The 21,617-nt window shown below is 53.4% G+C and overlaps 1 protein-coding gene across 1 annotated transcript; it reads right to left on the bottom strand.

Annotated features, from left to right (window-relative positions):
- Positions 1-328: 328 nt before the first annotated feature.
- Positions 329-8,452, bottom strand: GRPEL1 (GrpE like 1, mitochondrial). Its single transcript, XM_060655482.2, has 4 exons — positions 8,310-8,452; positions 5,625-5,787; positions 4,286-4,367; positions 329-1,496 (listed from the first exon to the last, which is right to left on the bottom strand). The coding sequence occupies exons 1-4, from the start codon at positions 8,369-8,371 to the stop codon at positions 1,150-1,152; spliced, it is 654 nt and encodes a 217-aa protein (XP_060511465.1). The 5' UTR covers positions 8,372-8,452; the 3' UTR covers positions 329-1,149.
- Between the last annotated feature and the right edge of the window lie 13,165 nt (positions 8,453-21,617).

Below are 21,617 nucleotides of genomic sequence, written 5' to 3'. Positions count from 1 at the left end.
GAAGGTTGGATTCTCTCTGGTTTGTAACGTCACTCGCTCCACTTTTCTCTCCAGGCGAATGAGGAATGGAGGGGAGGTGTTCTGCTGCAGCTCCTGTGTGTCTGCGGTCCCCTTCCCGGTCCCCTTCCCAGGTCTGTGGGTGGAGACATCTGCCCCCAGCAGAGGCCCAGTTACATGCCAGCCTGTGGCTGCACCAGAGGGAAGCTGACCTGTGTGCGGACGTGGGCCAAGTACACGGCCTTGGGATTTGAGCAGAGAATGGGAAGACTAAGTCACACTTAGTAGGTGGATCCCCTCCACCAAAGTACACAAAACAGTTATCAGAAAGTAGGAAAATAAAACATATTAGGGCTTTAATCCTCTTAAATAAAATTTAAAAATTAAACATTAACATTTCAAATATACCAAGCATGCAGCCGTCAGATTCTGAGAAAGTCCACCTTACTAGGGAAAATAACCTCCAGGCCATCAGTAACTAGCTAATATAGATCTGGACATTTCTACAAATAGATGAAAGAAACAGGGCAAAAGTGACCGATTTTGTCAAATTCAGTTACCGGCAAAATAAGGCGGTGAGGGCTGTTCAGGTGCTCGTGCTCACTTCCCGTCTCCGGAGAAAAGCCGGAGGCCGCTCAGGGCAGCTAGATGGTAACCGACTATAAACGAGCCCACGTACTCCAGCAAGGGCATCGTGGAACCGTTCCGAGCAGGAACGTGCGTAAACCCTCGCCTTCCCTTCACTGGATGGAGGCAGCGGGCTGAGCACAGGGGGCAGCGTGCGCCACAGGGCAGCCGGGTGGCCAGCGTGGTTCCTGAAGACACGTACTTGGCTTACGACACGTGGACATCGCCAGGCCGTGAGCAGATCGAGCTCGTGTCATCCGTGACACTAGGCTCCCGTAGCGGCCGCTGGCCTGTTCCGTAAGCATGTGGGGCTATTAAAGGTGTATTAAAAATCAATGAACAGACTCCCGAATTAGACGTCATTCGCACATCCGTGCAACCGGCTGAATTCTCTGTTTAGCCGCCGGTTACTACAGTTTTCCAACAAGATTTGGGAAAGGGTCAAAAGTAGGGAAGAGATGAGCCAACCTTTCAGGAGTTACGGCACACGATCTCACAGGACCCAGGGCAGCCCTGCGGCGGCCGCTACGCCGCCTTCACCACCCCCACCAGGGCGGGCCGCAGGGTGCGCCCGTGTAGCTTGTAACCCACTTTGCTGACCAGCGCCACTGTGCCCGGCTCCTTCCCCTCCACCGGCGTGTGGAACAAGGCCTCGTGCTCATAGGGGTCAAACTTGGCCCCCACGGGGTCCAGCCGGAGCAGGCCGTGCTTCGTGAACACCTTCTGGATCTGGAGCTCCGTCATCACAAGCCCCTCGTACAGGTTCTTCAGGTGCGGGTTGTCGTCTTTAACCTCCTCCTTCGGGACACTCTGCGTCGCCTTCTCCAAGATGTCTGCGACCTCCAGCAGGTCCTTACAGAAGCCCTGGATACCTAGATGAGGTGGAAAGACCTCGTCATCTGCATTCCCCGCCCACTGCTGCACAAGCTATTGAACTGTAGCCTTGCAAACCGTTCACCTGTCCTCGAATGTTCGTGGTATGTTTAGGGGGAAAAAAAACCCCACCCCACAAAAACCAAAAACCTTTTCTGGGTTCGGACCAGAGCTAACCGGGCACGAAGGCAAACAGCTAACGACATGCAGAACCGCCTCCCCCCCCCCCCGCAGTGCTGCCCGGGCTGAGAAACCCCACGCTTGCACACATCACCCCGCGGACGTCACCGCTACTGCCCGCAAACCGCAGGCCGAGTGGGGCGGGGGCGGCTGCGCTGGGTCAAAGTCCCCCAGACGCACCCGGGCCTTAACCCCACGTCACCTAACAGAAAAAACAACACAGGAGGAAAGGCACGCAAAATCCGAGGCGGTGTATCCCAGCGGGGGGTGTGCGGTTTCAGGACGACGTGTCAGATGCTGAGCGAAGCTGGGGGTGAGCGGAGCGCTCGAATGGGGACCTCCCACCCCCCACGGCTCTGACGGGGCACGACGCGGCATCCCGTGCCTGGCTCTGCAGGAGGCAGCACCTGTGTATGACTTCCTGTCACTTTCCCTCCTGCTTTGAAATGGAATTTAGGGGCGCCCGGGTGGCTCTGTCGGTTAGGTGTCCTGACTCTTGATTTCAGCTCAGGGTTTGGTCTCACGGTTTGTGAGATTGAGCGCCGCATCGGGGCTGTGCTGACAGTCAAGAGCCTGCTTAGAATCCTCTCTCCCCCTTGCTCTCTGCCCCTCCCACCCCCTCGTGTACGCATTCGCTCTCAAACTCTTAATAAATAAGTAAAATGGAATTTAAAAATTCCTACCTAATAAAAACACGTGCGTCTATCGTGGATTAAGCTTGTGCCCTTCTTGGGGAACTGCCTGCCCTCACGAACTGGACGGTCTGAGAGACCGGCATCAGGTAATCCCACAGGTGACAAGTACAATTACAGGCCACACCCCCACGGAGGAGCGTTCCAGGGCCCTGAGGAAAGATCCCACTAAGGGGCTACATTTAGACTGGAGAGTCAGGGGAGAGGTCTGTGAGCCAAGGCCTGAAGTTATCCAAACATCCGAGGACTGAAGAGCGGCCACTCTACAGGGAAGAGGCGGGCCCAGAGTAGAGGAAGGTTCCAGATGGGTTAGCAGAATGGGTGGACATGTGTCCCAGCTGCACAGGCCCGCTTCGGTCTCAGCTGCAGACCACCCCAATAAGGCAAACGTCTCAAAAGAGAGAATCAAATGAATGTTGTGGTTTCTCAGAGCAAATCAAATTATGTTTATGCTGTAATCTATAAGTGTAAAATAGCATTATATATAGAAAAACAGCATACCTTAAATAATATTTTTTCCCCAAAACCGCTAACCATCATTTGAGCTTTTGGCGGGTGGTAACCATAGGCCATAACAAACATTAACAATAAAAAGGTGGAAACGTTGTGAGAATTACCAAATGTGGCACAGAGACGTGAAGTGGGCAGATGCTGTTGGAAAAATGACTTGCTCAACATAGGGCTGCCACAAACCTTCAATCTGTAAAAAACTGCATTATCTGCGAGGCGTAGTAAAGCGAGGTATGCCTGTGTTTTAAAGTCCCTTTGGCCCGGACCAGGGCGCAGGCGGCAGAGGGAAGCGGATGGATGAGAGACCAGCCATTCACCACTCAGGGGACGGGATGCGCGTGGGGACAGGGGACAGGAAAGGGTAACTTCAGATTACTGATCTAAATAATAAGCACTAGGACGGATAACAGAATCACCTACTAAAATGAGAAAGAAAAGCACAGATAGAGGGAAAATTAAAATACCTGTGAGACATCCAGGTAAAGACGGGGAGCACGCACAGGACACACAGGAGTAGAACTCAGAAGAAACGTGTGAGCCACAAAGAACCTGTGCGTGATGCCTTTCAGACCCACTGGAGGGCGAGTCTCCTGGGGAGCACGACGACAGGAGGGGAGGCCTAGCCCCAATCCCTGAAGGACCCGGGCATTTGAAGGCCAGGCAGGTAAGGAGTCAACGAACAGCATTACCACCAAAAGGAATAAAAAACACTTTGAGAAGAGATCTGCTATCTGTTCAGTGTGGCAGCACGAGATCTGGATGTTGGTGTCCACTTGACTGTGTACCTACAGTGTGTCCCCGGGCAAAGGATTTAATGTCTCACTGTGAGCCCGAGGTGGTTCTAGAATGTGGGAGAAGGATGCCTGCTTGCCGGTTCCGTAAAAAGAGTTGAGCGAGTACTCAAATTGTAGCCTTCTGTTCAACGGACACCACCACCGTTTACTGGCTCCGTGACGCGTGGAGAGTCATTTAAGCCCCAATGACCTCGAGTGTAAAATGGGAAGGACAGTAACACGAGTACGTAAATGCTGACGATGCAGACAGCTTAGATCTTTCTAATGGGTTACTGCCGAAGTAGCTAAAGAAAGCTCATCAGGCAGGCCGACCTGCTGGAATTATCCGCAGGCTCAGACAACCTCAGGCTAACCGAGGTCTGCACGCAGTAGGGCAGTGAGCACACTCCTTACTGGAGGGATCACGCCTAGAATTCTAGCGCGAGTCACAACCGTGACTTTTGCTCCTTGCAACTTTACTGCTGACCCATTTCGACGAGAGAGAATGCACCCAGCAGCCCCCCACTGCCTCACCCTGGCGGATTCTGCTGTCTGATGCCCACAGACGCACTCCGCCCACCTTCCCCACCTCACAGTTCTCTAGGATGGACACCACATGGTGTTTAAAGTTACCATATAATTTTGCCTCTTCCACCAATTTTTGGCTCCTCTGTCGCAAATTCTCAGTATCTGCCAAAGCTCGCTTATATTTTTCCTAAAAAAAGAAAAAAACAGGGAATTTACATGAATGAATCATGGAACGAATTCACGAGAGCAAATGTGACACGAGCAAATTCCAAGTCAAAACACAGATAACATTTATCACGTTTGGGATTTTAGACCACACGCAGTGCAGCTTAATACGCAGAAGTAAGTTACACCTGTGTCCTTATTTTCACTGCGTGGAGAGGAAAATGTCAAGGTGCCTCGCGTGTATACTGCCCCCGTGTGCACAGCTGGGAGAGGGCGAGGAAAAACATCGACTTTCTCGTGGCTCTGACGGTTTCATCACCCATCAAGGAAGGACCACTCACTTCCTCGGCACAATTTCCAAGCTCAGGGGATCCTAGAAGGCTGGTGGGGGCTGACGCACCCAGTTTCCACACCTGGAGGGGTAGAGGAGAACCACAGCCCACCGAGGAGATAAAACCCCATCTGCGAACCTTCGATACTTTGAACGTTGCCCAGACGTGGCTCCATCCCAACGTTTGCTGGGTAGCGATCGCTGAACACTGGCGCCCTGTTCGCCTCTCCAATTTCCCCGTCATCGCGCTCATCTCCTGAGCGCTCCTGCTTTAACGTGGGCTCAGTTACTCCGGGGCCTCTACCCTCACCTGTCTTCCGTCTGCAGGCGGTTCTAGTGCCGTGGTTAAGAAGCCGGCTCTGGAGGCTCCAACCTTGGCTCTGCCACTCTGTAGCTAAGCGACCTGGGGAACTTCACCTAACCTTTCTTGGCCTCAGTTTCCCCATCTGTAACCAGGGATCTAACGGTTGGCTCACAGGGTGTTGTGAGGATTAATATACACAAGGTGGTAAGAACAGAGCCAGTATATAGTGTTTGATATTATCATTTGCAAATCCTTAAAGGCCCAGATTTGTGCCACCTATGCCTCTTCATGTGAAGTAACAATCAGTCCTTCTAACTAGTTCACGAAACTCCCTCCCTCCCTGGAAGAGCACAACCACCACACCTCTGGCCCCAACCCTGGTCTTCCCCTAAGACCCAGCTCAAGTGCCAAAGTGAGTGTTCCTCACCTGTAAAGACCATCTCAAGTCTTAATTCAGTATAATCTATGTGGCGCGTGAAGATGATTCTCCTGCCAGAACCAGAGCCACACAGGATTTGGGTTCTAGTCCCTTCTTCAGCAAGAAGCTGCTATAGGTCCCAACGGGAGAATGACCAAACTTATCCAAAGAACCTCGCCTGCAGTCCGACAGACCACACTCCCCACGAGAGCCTGCGCCACCTTACCACGGTCTCCTTCAGCTGCTCTTCTAGCTTGGCCTTCTCGTCCAGGAGTATCTTCTCTGTAGAGGGAGTATCTGTCTTCTGTTCATTTTGACCCACGTCCTCTTCCAGGTTCTGGCCACTGTTCTTCTGTTTCATAGCCGTGCACAACAGCCGAGGAGAGGATCTAAGATAAGTCCACAACGCTATGAATGAACACTGTGGGTTTTTTGCTTAAAAGTCAGATGTGTGAGGGGCAACTGGATGGTTTGGTTGGTTAAGTGCCCAACTCTCGATTTCGGCTCAGGTCATGATCTCACTGTTCGTGAAATCGAGCTCTGCGCTCAAGAGTGCAAAGCCTGCTTGGGATTCTCCCTCTCCACTCTGCCCTCACTTGCTTGCACATGTGCACACACACCCTCTCTCAAAATAGAAACATTTTAAAAAGGTATCTACAGACAAGGTACTATAATTTTGGGTTTAAACATGATAAAAGAAGAACCATGTGCTCCGGAAGGCTCAGAGTAGAATGTTTCTATCTTTGGGGAAACGGAAGACCGTGAAAGGCTTTGTGCAGAGGGGCTCTAAAGGACAGATAAGAGTTACACGTAAGGAGTCTGGATTGGAGGTAGGAGAGCAGAGGGATATACAGGGGGAAACAAAGAGCTCTGAAACGAATACTGGAAGTGACTTTAGATCTTATCCAATCTGACCCCCACAGGAAAAAGGTTAAGTCATAAACCCAAGGTCACGAAGTTTTTAATGAATGACAGAATGGTCTTAAAACTCAGATTTCTTCCCAAATTCTGCAACACAGATTTCTCTTAAGAGCTGCTCTTAATTGTGCCGCAGTTCAATCTGAAAATAAACTCTAGTCAGTTTTCTTCCCAGATTAACTGCCTCAGTGAACCGGAGAGTTGTCAGTACGCAGAACACACGTACAAGGATGTTTCCGGCAGCACAGCAACAGGCTGGGAACAGAGCGCTCGTCAGAGGGGACATCGTTGGATCAACTGGTGCTTCCACAACATGGACTACCCCGCAGCCACCAAAAACAACGTCCGGCTCTCTTCTCTGGGACACGCTACAGCTGTACTGTGCGGTAACAGATGCAACGTAGAGAAACCGGCAAAACGTGACGCCCTTTCTAAGGACGAACCAGAAATCCTGCGTATATACCTGTGTCTCAGGCCCTGAGAAGAATGGAAGGACCCACAGTTACTAGGGGGAGGACTGCCCTAACCTTTCTTTCGTGTTTTATTTTTGTGATTTAAAACCGCTCAGAACCTAAACACTCAATGTGCTGTTGTAAGGCCGGTCTAATTTTTCCGTTGCGCTGATTCCTGGGTGGGAAAGTCGCGGTCATTCTGCAGTGCCGCTCTGCTCCGCAGTCCCGATTCCTGTGGCTCAGCCCACACAGGGTGGGGGAGCAGCGTGGCAGGGGAACGACAGGGAAGAGCCCCTGCCCATCCGGTTCTCCAGAGAGCGAGACTGAGCCTCATGGAGCTTAGTTGCTCTTACAGCCATGACGGCTACCCAGCTCTCACCCCCACCCCCTGTGAGCCTCTTTCCACAAAAGTAGTTCAAGGACAGCAATTAATTCTACTTTCTGATCGCTTTCCTGGCCATGAATTTAGATACAAAACCACAAACTACTTGAGCAAAAAAAAAGAAAAGAAAAAGAAAAAAAGAAATGCCGTTTTACTCAGGCAATCCAGGTGGGTCCCCGCTCTCTGTTCCCCTGTTTTGTTTTACATAATTTATCAGGCTGGCAATCACACCTTCATCCCCTTTCCTTGTAGGTAATCTTCGCCCCACTCGCGGGGCTTCCCATCCACGTGCAAAAGCTCCTCCGAGGAAAAGTGCAGGTCCTGCTCTGCCCAGTCTCCACTTGGCCCAGAGCAGCTCCTCTGGCAAATGACTTGGTTCTGAGCAGTTCCTACGGCAAAGATGCTAACTACTTCCCAAACTAACTTAGGAGGTAGGACTTTGAAGAAACAGCAGCTGCAGGATGAGAAGAAGAGAAAACAGGGCCCGCGGGGTGGCTCAGTCATTTCATCTCCCCACTCCTGATTTCCGCTCAGGTCATGATCTCACGGTTGGTAGGATCGAGCCCCGCCTCCGGCTCTGCAAGGATCCAGCTCGTGATTCTCTCTGCACCTCCCCCGCTCGCGCTCTCTCTCCAAGTAAATACACATAAAAGGAATAATAACAATAATGAACTAGGCGAGCGCACCGACTCTTGAGGCCTTCCCTGCGGAGTCACTGCACTTGTCTGAATACATTCCTCGCTCCACGACGGAGCGGGTTTCGAGGCACTTCGGACCTGAGACTCCGGAAAAGGCGGAGGTGGAGAAGGAATTCGGGGCCGAGTGGAAAAAGCCCGGGAACCGCCACCAAACTCCCCGAGCGCCCCCGTGGGCCCGGCCTGGCGCTGCCCGGGCACGCACGCCCGATAACTGCTAGCGACCCGGCCTCCGGCGCGGGGCCAGAGCCGGGGCCGCGAGTGCTGGGAACGGGCGCCGGAAGCCGGGCCGAGGCGAAGGCCCTGCGCGGCTGGTCCGCGCGCCGCGGCGGCGAACCGCGGGCCCAGCGCGCCCAGCTCCCGGGCCAGAGCCGGGCAGGGCCGGCGGCGCGGTCCCGGCCCGAGTAGGAGCGGCACTGGGGACCACGCCCCTCCTCAGCCACCCGCAGCAGGGCGCCCCTTACCTAAGAGACAGTGCCAAAGCCGGGAGGCTACGCCGCGCCACCCTCACGCACCGAGCCGCCATGACTGCCGCCGCCGCCGCCGCCGCCGCCGTCACTGCGCACGCACCAGGCAGGCGTAGAGGCCGCTGGCCCGCCCCCTCGGAGGCCTGGCCACTCGCGTAGATTCTGTGCCTGCTTCCCCGCCCAACTACTTCCCTGCAGCCAGTCCGTAACCGCTCCTCCCCTGATGGACATAAAATATTAACCAATAACTGTGGGTCATTGCTGAGCGCTCTCTCACGCTTCAGCTTCCCCTCTCGGTGGGCGGGGTCTTAGGCTTTACGGAGCCGCAGAAGGTGAGGAGGTGAAAGGTGAAGGGAACTGTGGGAGGAGACGCTTGCGGGAGGGGCGTGGTCCAGGGCAGAGCCAATGGGGAGAAGGCTTCGGGGGGCGGGGCTCCGGAAGTGCACTGCTCAAGCCCAAGAGACTTGCAACCTGCGAGCCCTATTGCGCTTCCGCTGCCCTTCGTCCTGGGGGCGGGGGCGGGTGCCGCGCGGTGCGGGTCTCCGGAGTGTCAGGCGTTCGTTACGCGCATGTCACCTGAGGGCCGGGGCGCAGTCTGTGCACCTGCGGGAACGTGAGGGCCGCCGTAAACCCGCCGTTTGCGGACTCGTGGTGGGGATGGCGGGCAGGACCGGGGGCGGGCTGGTGGGCACTCTCAGTCCCGGACACCTGTTGGGGCGGGTGCCGGAACCTGGGAGGCGGATGTGACAGCGTTACCGTGTGGACGGTGGAGGACGGAGATACGCGTGTATGTTGCTTTTCTTTGCACCTTCGCTTTCTTCGGGACGAAACACAAATTATAACAATAAGAACAGCACCTAGGAATACCTTGGGGACTCCGCTAAAGCTGATATATCCAAACGTTGTCATTAGCCTGACAAAGGCCATTGGTACTTTATCACATGCCCTGAAGTGGAGGTGCGGCTTTCCTTACACCCCTTGGCTGCTGTCCCTCCAGCGAGGGGCCCCCAGGAGCCCTGGCTCAGCTCCTGCTCCTGCACTCCTGGCTCGCAGTCCTGTCTGCCAAGAGGGGAGGCCGGAGCCTGCGGGGAGGCTGGAGCCTGCAGGCACCCCGTAAGTTGGAGGGCTGGCCCTGTGGTCTCCCGGGGGGTCCTCACACTTGTGAGGACCAAGCCTCTATTCTTTGCTCTGCCCGCGTTAGAAGCATTGGTAATGCTGAATGAATGTGTGCGCTGTGCCCGAGCCTGTGACACCTGCAGGGAGAGGCAAACAGCCAAATTCAGAATGTGTGCTGTTCCATGGAAAAAGGACCCAGTTTATTAATTAATTAAAGGGCTGGAGGGGGAAAAAGGAAGTAGGACTGTTGAGAATAAAAGCTTAAAAGCATAATTAAATGGATGTGTGGACCTTATTTGGATCATCCTAGAGCAAAGGAACTATACATGTCTTTTTTATAGTTGGTTTGTTCTGAGCCTGGGTGGCTCAAGTCAGTTAAGCATCCGGCTTTGGCCCAGGTCATGATTGCCTGGTTTGTGGGTTTGAGCCCCGTGTCAGGCTCTGTGCTGACAGCTCAGTGCCTGGACCCTGCTTCAGATTCTGTGTCTCCCTCTCTCTGCCCCCTCCCCTGATTGCACTCTGTCTCTCTCTCAAAAAAAAGTAAACATTAAAAAAAAAAAATTTTTTTTTTAAGTAAAAAAGACCTGTGTGACACGAGGTGGGGGAGTTTGAGTATAAACAGCATCAGATGATACTAAGGAGTTATTGACACTTTTGTTAGGGAGATGTAATGGCCCGATGGTTAGGTAAAAATGTCCCAATTGTTTGGAAATGCAAACAGAAGCATCTACAGTATATTGCCACAGTGTTTGGAATTTGCTTTATAAATACTCTTGTAAGGAAATCATGAGGATAGGAGAAACTCGGTGGCAAATGTCGATAATGGTTAAAGCTGGGTGGCGAACACCGTCCGAGTTATGACTATTTTGTGTATTTGAGATTTTCTGTGATAAAATGTAAAATGGTCATGTGCTATTTCTCCCTGGCTGTGACATTGGGCAAGCCACTTACTTGGTCTTGGCCTTGATCCTTGATCTGCTCACCTATAAAACTGGGGTCGTATCATTTATTGTGAAGTTTAAAAGAGATACAAATAGTCATTTCCTAACTTTTTCAAACTCAGAAGAAATCAAAGGGGCGTCCTAAATAGCTTGTAGCACGCGGCATGCGGGCAATCAGCAGAGAGTTATAGCCACTGTGTCCCGAGACAGAGACAAGCACAGGTTGTCGAGGGGGCGATGCCCCACCGGAGACCTGGCCACCAGTTGGTCAAGGCCTGCCAGGAAGCCATGCCCTCTCCATCTGTATCCTGCCCCTTGGAATTTTCCTGAACAGCAGTCTGCCTGTGCTGCCACCTCGTGGCCACATTGGGAACTGCTCCAAAGGGAGCTTGGGTCACGCCTGGGAAGATGTCAGTTGGCCACTGCTCTTGAGTTCTTGAGGCCACTGCTGAGGTAGTTCCCCCAGATCTTCAGTGCAAGTCCTCTCCATGGAGACGAAGCTGCTTGTATGGGAAGACTCTTGGGTCAGCCTACAAAACACACTTTTAGCAAAGGTCATGGGTGGCCCGGACAGCGATGCGGGAAAAGCAAGCCATACCGTGGGCGTGGCGCCCCCAACAGAGATGGGATGAGGGTTAAGAAGGCGTCCTCGGGAGACGGTCTGGCAGACGGCCCAATAGCGTGTGGGCCATGGGTGTGATCCTCATAATAGTCGAGCGCCCGTGGGTGCCAGGCTCTGGGCAGATGTTCTTTTGGGTCAGCGCACAATATGGTGAGGAGGACACGGAGCCCAGTCAGGTTAGGTGACCCGTTCAAGGTCACAGAGGCGGGAAAAGGCAGAGCTTTTGCATAGTTTTCTCAACTTCGATATGACTGTCAGAGGCGAAGCCAGACCTGCATCCATGTTGGCTGCCACAAGCTGCATTGTTTTTGTTATTATTATTATCATTCTCATTTTATTATTGTCCCTGAGCAGGGACATGGATTTTCATCCTTTTATCCAACTCTGAAATGAGCCAATAAAAAAAAAAAAATATGGTAACGGTGTGGTAGGCGGAATTCTAAAGACGGGCCCAAGATCCCCACCCTACGGTTATCCAATCCGACACGAATCTAGATGCTTCTCTGAAGGCACTTGGCAGGCGTAATGGAAGGCCCAAGCCAGTCGGCCTTAATGGAGATTATCCGGTGGCCTTGGCCTCGGTGAGCCCTTTACAAGTGGAGAGTTTGCCCCAGCAGGCAACGTCACAGAGCTTTTCAAAGCATGAGAGTGGGTCCGGTGGCTGCTTTGGAGATGGAGGGGACGAGTGAGAGACAAAGCAAGGGTGTGGCCTCTAGGAGCAGAGGAAGGCCCTCCGCTGCTGGCCAGCAAGGAAATGAGGACCTCGGATCTGCTGTTCAAGGAGCCGAACTCCAGCAGCAGCCTGAGGAGCCCCCCAAGAGCCCAGCCTGCCAGCACCTGTGGTTCCAAGGCCCAGAATGGAGACCCCAGCCCCGTGCACTGAGCCACAGCATAAGCCCGGGAGGCGGCCATACGTTTATTGTCTGGGCCTTCTTTGATCATGTTTTTTTAATGTTTGTTTTTTGAGAGAGAGAGAGAGAGAGAGAGATAGCATGAGCAGGGGGGGGGGGGGGCAGAGAGAGAGAGAGAGAGGGAGACACAGAATCCAAAGCAGGCTCTAGGCTGTTGGTCCTGTAGAAACCACTGCAACACGACGAAGGTTGGCGGGGCTGTGCCCGAGAAGTCCTGTGGTCTGTGGAGTCCCGGGAGGCACCTGACCCACATAGGGCTTGTCCGGGAAGGCTTCCTGGAGGGGGCGGTGCCAGAGCCAAATCTTCAAGGATGAGTGATGCGCCCAAGCAGAAGGAATGGGGGTTCCCCCCCACAGCACAAGCACTGGCGCAGGGGTGGGGAGGGAGAGGGTGGAGAAGAGGGCCGTGTGGAGAGATGGGGCCGGCTGGGGAACGAACCCACCCAAAGGGGCTGGCCCTGCACACCCCGGTGACTCTGTAGAGGAGATTTAGGGGGGAGGTTTCTCCGTCATAAATGTCTCTTCTAACTGTCGCACCCATGGACCGTCGGTGGCCCGAAGGCAGGGGCAGGCCGTCCTCCAGCGCCAGCACCCACGGCAGCACCGGGCACAGAGCCGACGAGGTCACACGTCCGCTGAGTGGGTGTCGGCACCGATCCAGGGCCTTCCCGGGAGGGGCTGATTCCCAGACGCTCACAGCCACTGGGCACAGAGACCGCTGGGCCCGGAGGCCCGAGGGCAGGGGGGGCAAAGAGACACAGGTGCGGGAAGCCGGGAGTCAGGCGGGCACCAGGGTCACGGCCAGAGGCCCCAGGACTTCCAGCTGGAGCCCTCTGCTCAGTGCCCGACGCGGGCTTGAACCCATGAACTGCGAGATCATGACCTGAGCCAAAGTCGGACGCTTAACCGACTGGGCCACCCAGGCGCCCCATCTTTGATCATGTTTTGGATCTCAGCACACAGAATGGATTAATCGTACACCTCGTTCCCTTTTTCATCATTGCGGCTCATTCTTGGCCCACTTTTGATTGTTCCTTTGTTTTGGTGGCTGAACCCTCCGCCCAGAGGAAACTGGGGTTCCCAGGCCCAAGACATGCCTGGATGAGGTACCTGAGGTCTGGCAGCAAGTTTCACTGCCCCTTGTCCCTAGCACACTGGCTCCAAGCAGAAAGGATGTGCTTGGCAAGAACATGCCACCAGAAGGGGCCACAGCCGTTGAAGCTGAAATAACTTTCTGCAAAAAGAGCCCCGTCATTTGCACGGGGAACAAGTGAACGCGCCATTAACTCACAGCATTTCCCTGAGAACGTTGTAAAGATACCTGCAGCTTTCAGACCACATGGGGCTCAGGTGGCCGCCTGGGTGGCCTTCTTTTCTCCCGCAGAGGTAGGCAGAGGGTGGCCTTGGCTTGCCCAAAGGACAGGAAAAGAGGGAGGAGGCGGTGAGCCCCCCGAGTTTCGGGGAGAGCTCCTTACAGAGCCTGTGGACGTAAGAGATAATTTGAATCTAAGGCTGATTAAATTGTTCACCAGAAGCCCGCTGCGTTTCGAACCCTCCTGTGTGTTGGTCAAATCCATCATGGGCCAGAAAAAAGAACCGTGAAAAGCTCTGTGGGTGAGGATTGGCAGGAGGGACGGTTCCTCATTAGAAAAATAATAGAGCTTATTATAGAGGCATTGGAAGATGCAAACCATGGGGTATTCCCCCACCTTCTGCGTCTCTCTCTCTCTCTCTCTCTCTCTCTCTCTCGTGCGTGCCCCCAGTAGGAAGCCGAGTCCCTGTGCTGTCCGGCTCCCCCCGACTCTGCCCTTGGATTGATCACAAGCCCAGAGCTGGAGCCAGAGGCATCTTGGGGTGATGGCCGTGACCCTGCGGGGCCACAGTGAACAGGGGTGAAGTGGGTCTCTCCCCTGAATAATGAGGCTAAGGACACTCGTGGTATTGGGAGAAGCACGCGGCTCGGCTGCACATCCCCCAGATGATCTGTGGCGGTGACAGTGGCCGCGGCTGCCACCAGCAACAGTGTTCAGGGGACGGGTGACGTGATGGCGATGGGCGATGCGTGCGGTGCCTTCCCACGGGCAGTGCTGGAGAGCCGCGGGGCTCCCGGGGGCTGTGTCTGAAGCTGGGTGCCGGGGAGCCTCCTGACCCGCTGTCCCTTCCCCCTGCCACTGGCAGCCTGGGCTGGCCGTCAGGACACAGCTGCGCTGGTGCGGGGCCCACACAGCACACTAACCCCTCCTGGATCAGCCAAACAGCAGTAGCCCAAACCGCAGACCTCAACTTCCCCGCGTGCGGAAGTCCAGGGGTGCGTAGCGCGTGGCTCCCACGGTGGCCCTGTGCGCCCAGGTTCTCGGGGGCCCAGACTCCTTCCCCCTGCGGCTCTGCCCTCGCCACCGTGTGGCCCTGTCCTCACCATTGGGGTGGAGCAAAGGCCATCATCACTGCAGCATCCCAAACGGCAGACCCGCGGGGTTGGGGGAGGGGAAAGGCCACACCGCGGCAATCTCTTGTGGACGTTCCGCGCGGGGGTGGGTGGAGGGGGAGGTTTGCAAGCTGGGATCCTGGGTCACTGCATGCAGCCTGTGAGCTTGCTCCTTCCCGCTCTTCCACCCCGGCCTCGCCCCTGCACCTCCGCTGTCCACCCTGGTGTGGATCTATGTCTCTTGTCCGTCTTGTTTTCTAGTGGGCCTTACGCTGGAGCGTAAGCTCCGGGGGGCGGCCCAGGGTCTGTTTTACCCACTACTGATCTCGACGGCCCACGACAGCCCCGGCGCTCAGTGCAGGCCCGGCTGAGCAGATGCGTGGTGAAGGCCTCTGGGAAGTCTGAGTAGGAGAAGGCTCTTTGGTGACTACATCAGAATGTCGTCCCTCTCCGTGGCAGGATTAAAATCATCGCTGCTTCGCAGATTAGACGGTTTCCCCTTAGGTGTGGAAACTCAGGGGCGTTCCCCTTCCCCAAAGGGAGTCTCCGAAGCCGAAGATGTTCTTTTCAGAGACAAAGCCAGCACCCTAAGGCCACAGAAAAGCACATCGGAGCTTGGCCAGGGCCGCGACCCTAGGGAGAAGCCCATCCATGCCCCTGCCTGGCTTACCCGGCCTCCTGCCGGGCCTCGGCCCATCTTCCCCCACCGTGAGCTGCAAAGGGCATCTGAGAAGCCCCAGGTGGTGTTACAGATGGCCGGTGCGGGGCTCTGTTTCTGGAACAGGCGGCATCTGGGTATGAAGCAAACAACTTCAACCCAGAGCCTCTTTCTCAAAAATTGGGTTACGAAAACACGCGTAATGTTTTAAAGTGGTTTTTAAGGGTGATTCCCCACTAGTGGTGGCGGTGATGGGTGGGGGAAGGGAACTTGTATTGGCCTGTTCTCTATTAGGACAGCGGCCGTCGAATGCTGAGGATCTGCTCTGCGCCAGGCGCTCTTCCGGGGGGGGGGGGGGGGTCACATATCTTTACTCGTTGAATCCTGTCGCCACCGTGGTAGTTCTCTATTGTTTTGTAATTGTTTTGCTTTTTTGTTTGTTTGTTTGAACTTCCTGGCATGTGTTTTGATTCCCTTCTTTGGACAGACTGGGCCCCCACCCACTCTTAGCCTGAGGGCTTGCCTGTGATAAGATCCCGTCCTTTGGCAAAAGTGATTGGTCCAAAGACAGGGCACGTGACCCAGGCAGGGCCAATCAGATTGTTCCCTGGACGTGCTTTATAGAAGCTAGGGGAAGTGGGTCTCCCCCTGCCAGGGTCCCCACACAGGGAGATGGGGGTCTGGCGCCCTGTGTCCCTGCCCACCGTGCCCCAGAGACAAGCGGGGAGGGAGGTCTGAGGGTCTGAGTCCCTGTCCCAGAGCCTAAATCCTCACTCTGGAAGCCATTTCTTCACTCCTGAGGCACGTCAGCCCCCCTCTCAGCGTGAGGAACCAAGTACAGATCGGTTCCATTTGCTTCAGTTGCTCTGAGTTGGTCTTCTATCACTTGCGATGGACTGTGGTCACTACAGTGGCTCTTGACGGTCACGTCGGAGGCAGGCTTCACCGTAACCCCAGTGGACGGAGGAGGGAGCTGCGCTGAGTCCAGGACCCAGGGCCCACCGTCTTGCGCTCTGGGCCTCACACTCTTTCCATGCACCCTGTTCTCGAGTAAGTACCGCGTGGCCCCCACAGTGTGGCAATTTCACCATAAGCTGGATGAGGAGCCCGGGGCCCACGTGTAAGCCAGAGCTGTGTCTGTGTATCCGCACGTGTATCTATGTGTGCATGTTTGTGTACGTGTGTGTGTGTGCACATGTACGTTCTGGCTCGGGGAGCCAGGTGTTATTCAACCCTAACAAGGAAGAAGATGCTGGCACCTGCCACAACGTGCATGAAACTTGAAAACGTGGTGCTCCGTGAAATAATCCAGACAACAAAAGGACAAATATCGTACGATTCCGCGTGGAGGAAATACCCAGAAGAGGCAAATCCAGAGAGACAGAAGTAGAGAGGCGGTTACGAGGGACTGGGCAAGGAGAGAGCGGGGAGCGAGTGCTTAATAGGGACAGGGTTTCTGTTTGGAAAGTTCTGGAGACCGGAGGGTGGTGGTGGCTGGTCAGCAAACTGAATGTACTTAACGTCACTGACTTGTACAAAGTGGCTAAAATGGTAAATTGTATGTTGTATATATTCTACCGCAATTAAAAAAATTAATAATGTCAAAAAACACCTGGGATAGATTTGGAAACATTTTGCTGGAAGCAGGAATGGGCGTGCTTAGGAAAATCCTGGCAGAGATCGACACCTCTTGCTTGGGTACTCTTAATTCCTTCTAGGCAGCAATACGAGACCAACAGATTCAATACTTCTCACAAAAACAAGGTTGATAAAATTCATGGCACGTTTACACTGTAAATCTACAATTAACATGAGAAAAAAAAAGCCCAGGCCCTGAACCTTGAACAGGTGTTATAAATTAAATTGGGTCCCCTCAAAATTTACACGTTGGAGTCTTAACCCCCAGGACCTCAGAATGTCACCTTGGGGCACCCGGGTGGCTCAGTCGGTTGAGTGTCCAACTTCGACTCAGGTCATGATCTCATGGTTCGTGAGTTCAAGCCCCACATCAGGCTCACTGCTGTCGGTGCAAGGCTCTCTTCAGATCCACTGTTCCCCTCTCTCTGTCCCTCCCTCGATTGTACTCTCAAAAATAAAAAAACATTAAAAAAGAAAAGAAAAGAATGTGACCTGATTTGAAGAGAGGATCTTTACAGAGTAATCAAGTTAAAATGAGGTCATCAGGGTGGGCCCTAGTCCAACATGGCAGGTGTCCTTATAGAAAGGGACATTTGGACACACAGGAGGCAGAGATCGGGAGACATGTCTACAAGCCAGGAAGTGCCAATGATGCCGTTAAACCCCAGAAGCTGGGGGGCGGGGGCAGGGAGAGGCAGGGAACAGACCCTCCCTCACAACCCCAGAAGGAACCAACCCTGTGACACCTTGATCTTGGGTCTCTAGCCTCCAGAACTGTGAGGCCACAGATTCCTATTGCTTACCAATTTGTGGTACTTTGTTATGTACCTAGGAAGCTCATACAGTTGGCTTAAAACAACAGATATTTTGGGGGCATCTGGGTGGCTCAGTCAGTTAAGCATCTGACTCTTGGTTTCAGCTCAGGTCATGATGGCATAGTTTGTGGGTTCAACCCCCATGTGAGGTTCTATCTCTTTCCCTCTGTGTCTGCCCCTCTCCCGCTCACGCTCTCTCTCTCTGTCTCTCTAAATTAAATAAATAAATAAGCTTAGAAAAACAAATTTTTTCCTCCTGCTACGTCTGTGTTCAAATTTCCCTCCTCTCTCTCTTTTTTTTTTTTTAAAGTTTATTTATTTATTTATTTATTTATTTAGAGGGTGTGTGCAGGGCAGTGGCAGAGAGAAAGGGACAGAGAGAATCCCAAGCAGGCTCCACACCGTCAGTGCAGAACCCAAGATGCGGCTCGAGCTCATGAACCGTGAGATCATGACCTGAGCTGAAATCAAGAGTCAGAAGCTTAACCAACTGAGCCACCCAGGTGTCCCAAATTTCCTCTTCTTTTAAGGACACCAGTCATATTAGATTAGAGCCCACTCTACTCCAGTATGACCTCATCTTAACTAATTAACATCTGCAAGGACTTCATTCCCAAAAAGGTAGCTTTGACAGGCACTGGGGCTTAGGACTTCAATGCATCTTTCAATGGGATACCACTTAACCCATAACAATCTGCCCTCTGGCCCCCCAAATTCATGCCCTTCTTATATGCAAAGTACATTCACACTATCCCTATATCCCCCGAAGTCTTAACCATTCCAGCATCTAAATCCCATCAAGTAAGGCTCAGATCTCTACTCCTTTCTGTGCCCAAGGCTGCACGGGGGACACACTCAGGGAAAGCCTGGTGGAGAGTACAGAATCCTACACCGATTCCAGGAGCCAGCTTCTGTGCCACTCTGTGCCACTCTTCAATGCAGAGTAGAGCAGCCATGGCCACCACCACCACTACCAGCATTTACTCATGTCCTCACTGCTCCCTGCCCTTCTGCGGACGCTGCTCTTGGGATCCTGCCGTGTGTCACTCAGACCAGGATTGGAATCCCCGAGCCTGGAGGGAGGCGTAAGAAAAAAACTCATGATCAGAATAAAACGGAAAGCTTGGCTCCTTCCTTCAAGATGCTTATCACAGTGATCTGTGACTGTTTACCTAAAACAACCTGAAAAATGCAGGAGATTGCATTTTGTAAAACAAAGTGAAACTGTTTGTACGGACTTTTTGTTTCTTATTGCAGAGACTCCATGTCCCCAGACAGAACTGAAAAGTGTTTTTCATTACAAGTCTGGGATTTGGACACAAACTGAGCAAAATTAACAAAACAAAACAAAACAAAAAAACATCTGTAGGATCTGTAATGATGTCACCTCTCGTTTCTGATCTTGGTAATTTGTACCTGCTCACTCTTTTTTTTTTCCAGGTCAATTTAACTAGGGTTTATAAATTTTATCAGCCTTCTCAAAGGACCAGTTTTTTACTTAACTGGTTTTCTCTATTGTTTTCTGTTTTCTACCTCACTGATTTCCACTCTGATTCTTTCTTTTCCGCTGCTTACTTTGGCTTTGCCTTTGTCCGGTTTCTTAAAGTAGAAGGTGAAGTCAATAACTGACCTTCCCTTTGTCCTTAAATTTTTTTTTTTTCTCAAGCAGCTTTGTTGAGATATGATTTGCACACCATGTAATTCACTCTTCTAAAGTATATCCTTCTGTGGTTTTTAGGATGTTCAGAGATGTGTGCCACCATGACTATAATTAGTTTTAGGACATTTTCGTCACCCCCAGAAGAAACCCCATACCCATTAGCTCTCACCTCCAGCTCCTGACATCCACTAAACTACGTCTCATCTCTATTGATTTCCCTATCTGGGACATTTCATATAAATGGGACCATATAATATTCTGTCTTTTGTGACTGGCTCCCTTTGTTTAGCAGAATGTCTTAAAGATTCAACCATTTTGCAGCATGTATCAGTATTTCATTCTTTTTTATGGCTGAGAATATTCCATTATATTCTATCTTATGGGTCTAGCCCATTTGTTCATCCACTCGCCACTCCACGGACATTCGGGTTGTTTCCACATTCTGCTATTATGAATCAGGCTGCTATAAATGTTCACGTGCATGTTTTTAGGTGGACGCATTCGCATTTCTCTGGGGCACACCCTGAGGAGTAGAACTGCTGGGTTGCACAGGAACTCTGTTTTATAGGTGAGGCACCACCTGACTGCTTTCCAGAGCAGCTGTGCACCACTTACGTGCCCACCAGCAGTGCGTGAAGACTCTGATTTCCCCACACCCTCGCCAACGCTTGCCGTTACCTGACATTTTGATCGTATTCTGGCACTGCCCGGAATAACAGCTTCAACAGCTGCTGCTAAGCACCTGCAGGGAAATGCCATCTTTCTTCTTTAAGGAGCTCATGGTGTTGTCTCTTCGTGCTGTGCCTTCCCCTTATCTCTCCCCAGATGGCTGTTCTCACAGAGTCCTTCCCCCTGCTGGCCCTCAAGGGTGGCTCCAAATCTTTTATCCTTTATCATGTGCTGTGAGTGTCAACACAAAGTCAGGCCACTGTCTTTGGGGAACAGCTATGGGAACGGGCAGTTCAAGTGCAGGCTTCCATCCCAGATGGTGGGAAGGGAGGAAGCAGACAGAGAAGGTTCTGGAAGGAAGAGCATGTGTGCACGTGGGGCAGACAGGCTTGGAGGGGTGGGTGTTTGTTTCTGCCTCTGCGGAATGTGGTCTCAGAAGGAGCAAGGGTCTCGGTAGAAGGGAGCATGGCTTCCAACATCCCCTCTGCCATGGTCTGCAGACTCTTGACTCTCCGGGACTCAGTTTCTCTGTGAAACAGGGAAAAGAGAACCCGCCAAGGCTTCACGCAGTTGCTGTGGTTAATTCATTCAGTCATGCGCCGAGCCATGCTGGGGGCCGGGTGGGTTTCGGACCCAGGGGAGTGGGGTCTCAGTCCACAGAAAACAGCTGTCGTTATCGGTTGACATTGTGCCTTTCAAGTCAAGCGTGAGTCATGAACCAGGGCCTGGGAGGGATTTGGGACCAACATAAAGAACTTCATCACCAGAGGCAGTGAGCTTGCTGTCGATGGAGGAAACCAGGCGGCTGCTGGCTGACCTAACGATTACAATCCGAGGTGATGATAGCATGTAGTGAGCACATGGAGGAAAGGCCCAGAGAGTGAGGGCAAAGTGACAAAGAGGTCAGCTGGGTGGGACTTTAACTCTACCCCAAAGTAATGGGATCTTGGGCAGACCTCCCAAGTCGTCAGGACGGCACGTAGGTTTGGCAGATGTGACCACAGCTGCCTGCAGGGCCCCCTGGAGGGAGGGGAGGGGGCCCTCTGGCTGAGGGAAGGGCCCCCCCCCCCCGCAGTGAACTGGTGATGTCATCTGCCGCCATGGCGGGGGAGGGTGACAGGTGGGAGCCCTGTGCCGCAACCCGGCTGACCCTGATGCAGTGTTCCCAGAGAAAAGGACTAACCCGCGTGTTCTACTGGACTGCGGGGTCCTTGAAGGGGGAAGGGTCGTTTATTTTCACTGCTGGGTCCCCACCCCCAGCAGAGGAAGGGCTGGGCACACGTGAGGTCTTTGGAACCGGCGGCTGACCGCCTCGGGGCTCATGGTGTTTTGTGACAGAGTCAGAGTCGGAGCCTTGTGATGGTCAATTTCGCGTGTCTTCCCAGCTGCGCTCGGGGATGCCGGTTGGCTCGTGGAACACTCTCTCTGGCTGTGCGTGTGCGGGTGTCTCCGGAAGAGACCAGCACTTCAAGCGGTGGACGGAACGGAGCAGGGCTGTGCTCCCCGATGTGGGGGGCACCCCCCAGTCCACCTCCACTGAGGGGGGAGGAAGGGCGGATTTGCTCTCTGCGCCGCAGCTGAGACATCCACCTTCTGCCGCCCGCAGACACGGGCGCTCCCGGCCCTCCGAGCTTCCGACTCCACCCGACCACCCTTCAGCTTTGCTGGGTCTCCAGCTTGCAGATCGTGGGGCTCCTCGGCCTCCGTGACCTTGTGAGCGGATTCCTATGATAAAACTCCTCTTAGATGTCTCTCTATATCCTACTGGTTCTGTTCCTCTGGGGAGCCTTGACTGGTACCGACTTGGGCCCCTGCTTCCGGGCTCGGCGTCTTCCGCAGCACTGGCTCTGA

Source organism: Panthera onca, chromosome B1 (assembly GCF_046562875.1).
Source record: "Panthera onca isolate mPanOnc1 chromosome B1, mPanOnc1 haplotype 2, whole genome shotgun sequence".
Lineage (NCBI taxonomy): Eukaryota > Metazoa > Chordata > Mammalia > Carnivora > Felidae > Panthera > Panthera onca.
The sequence above is the reverse complement of the archived record's forward strand: the minus strand, read 5'-3'. Positions and strand labels throughout refer to the sequence as shown.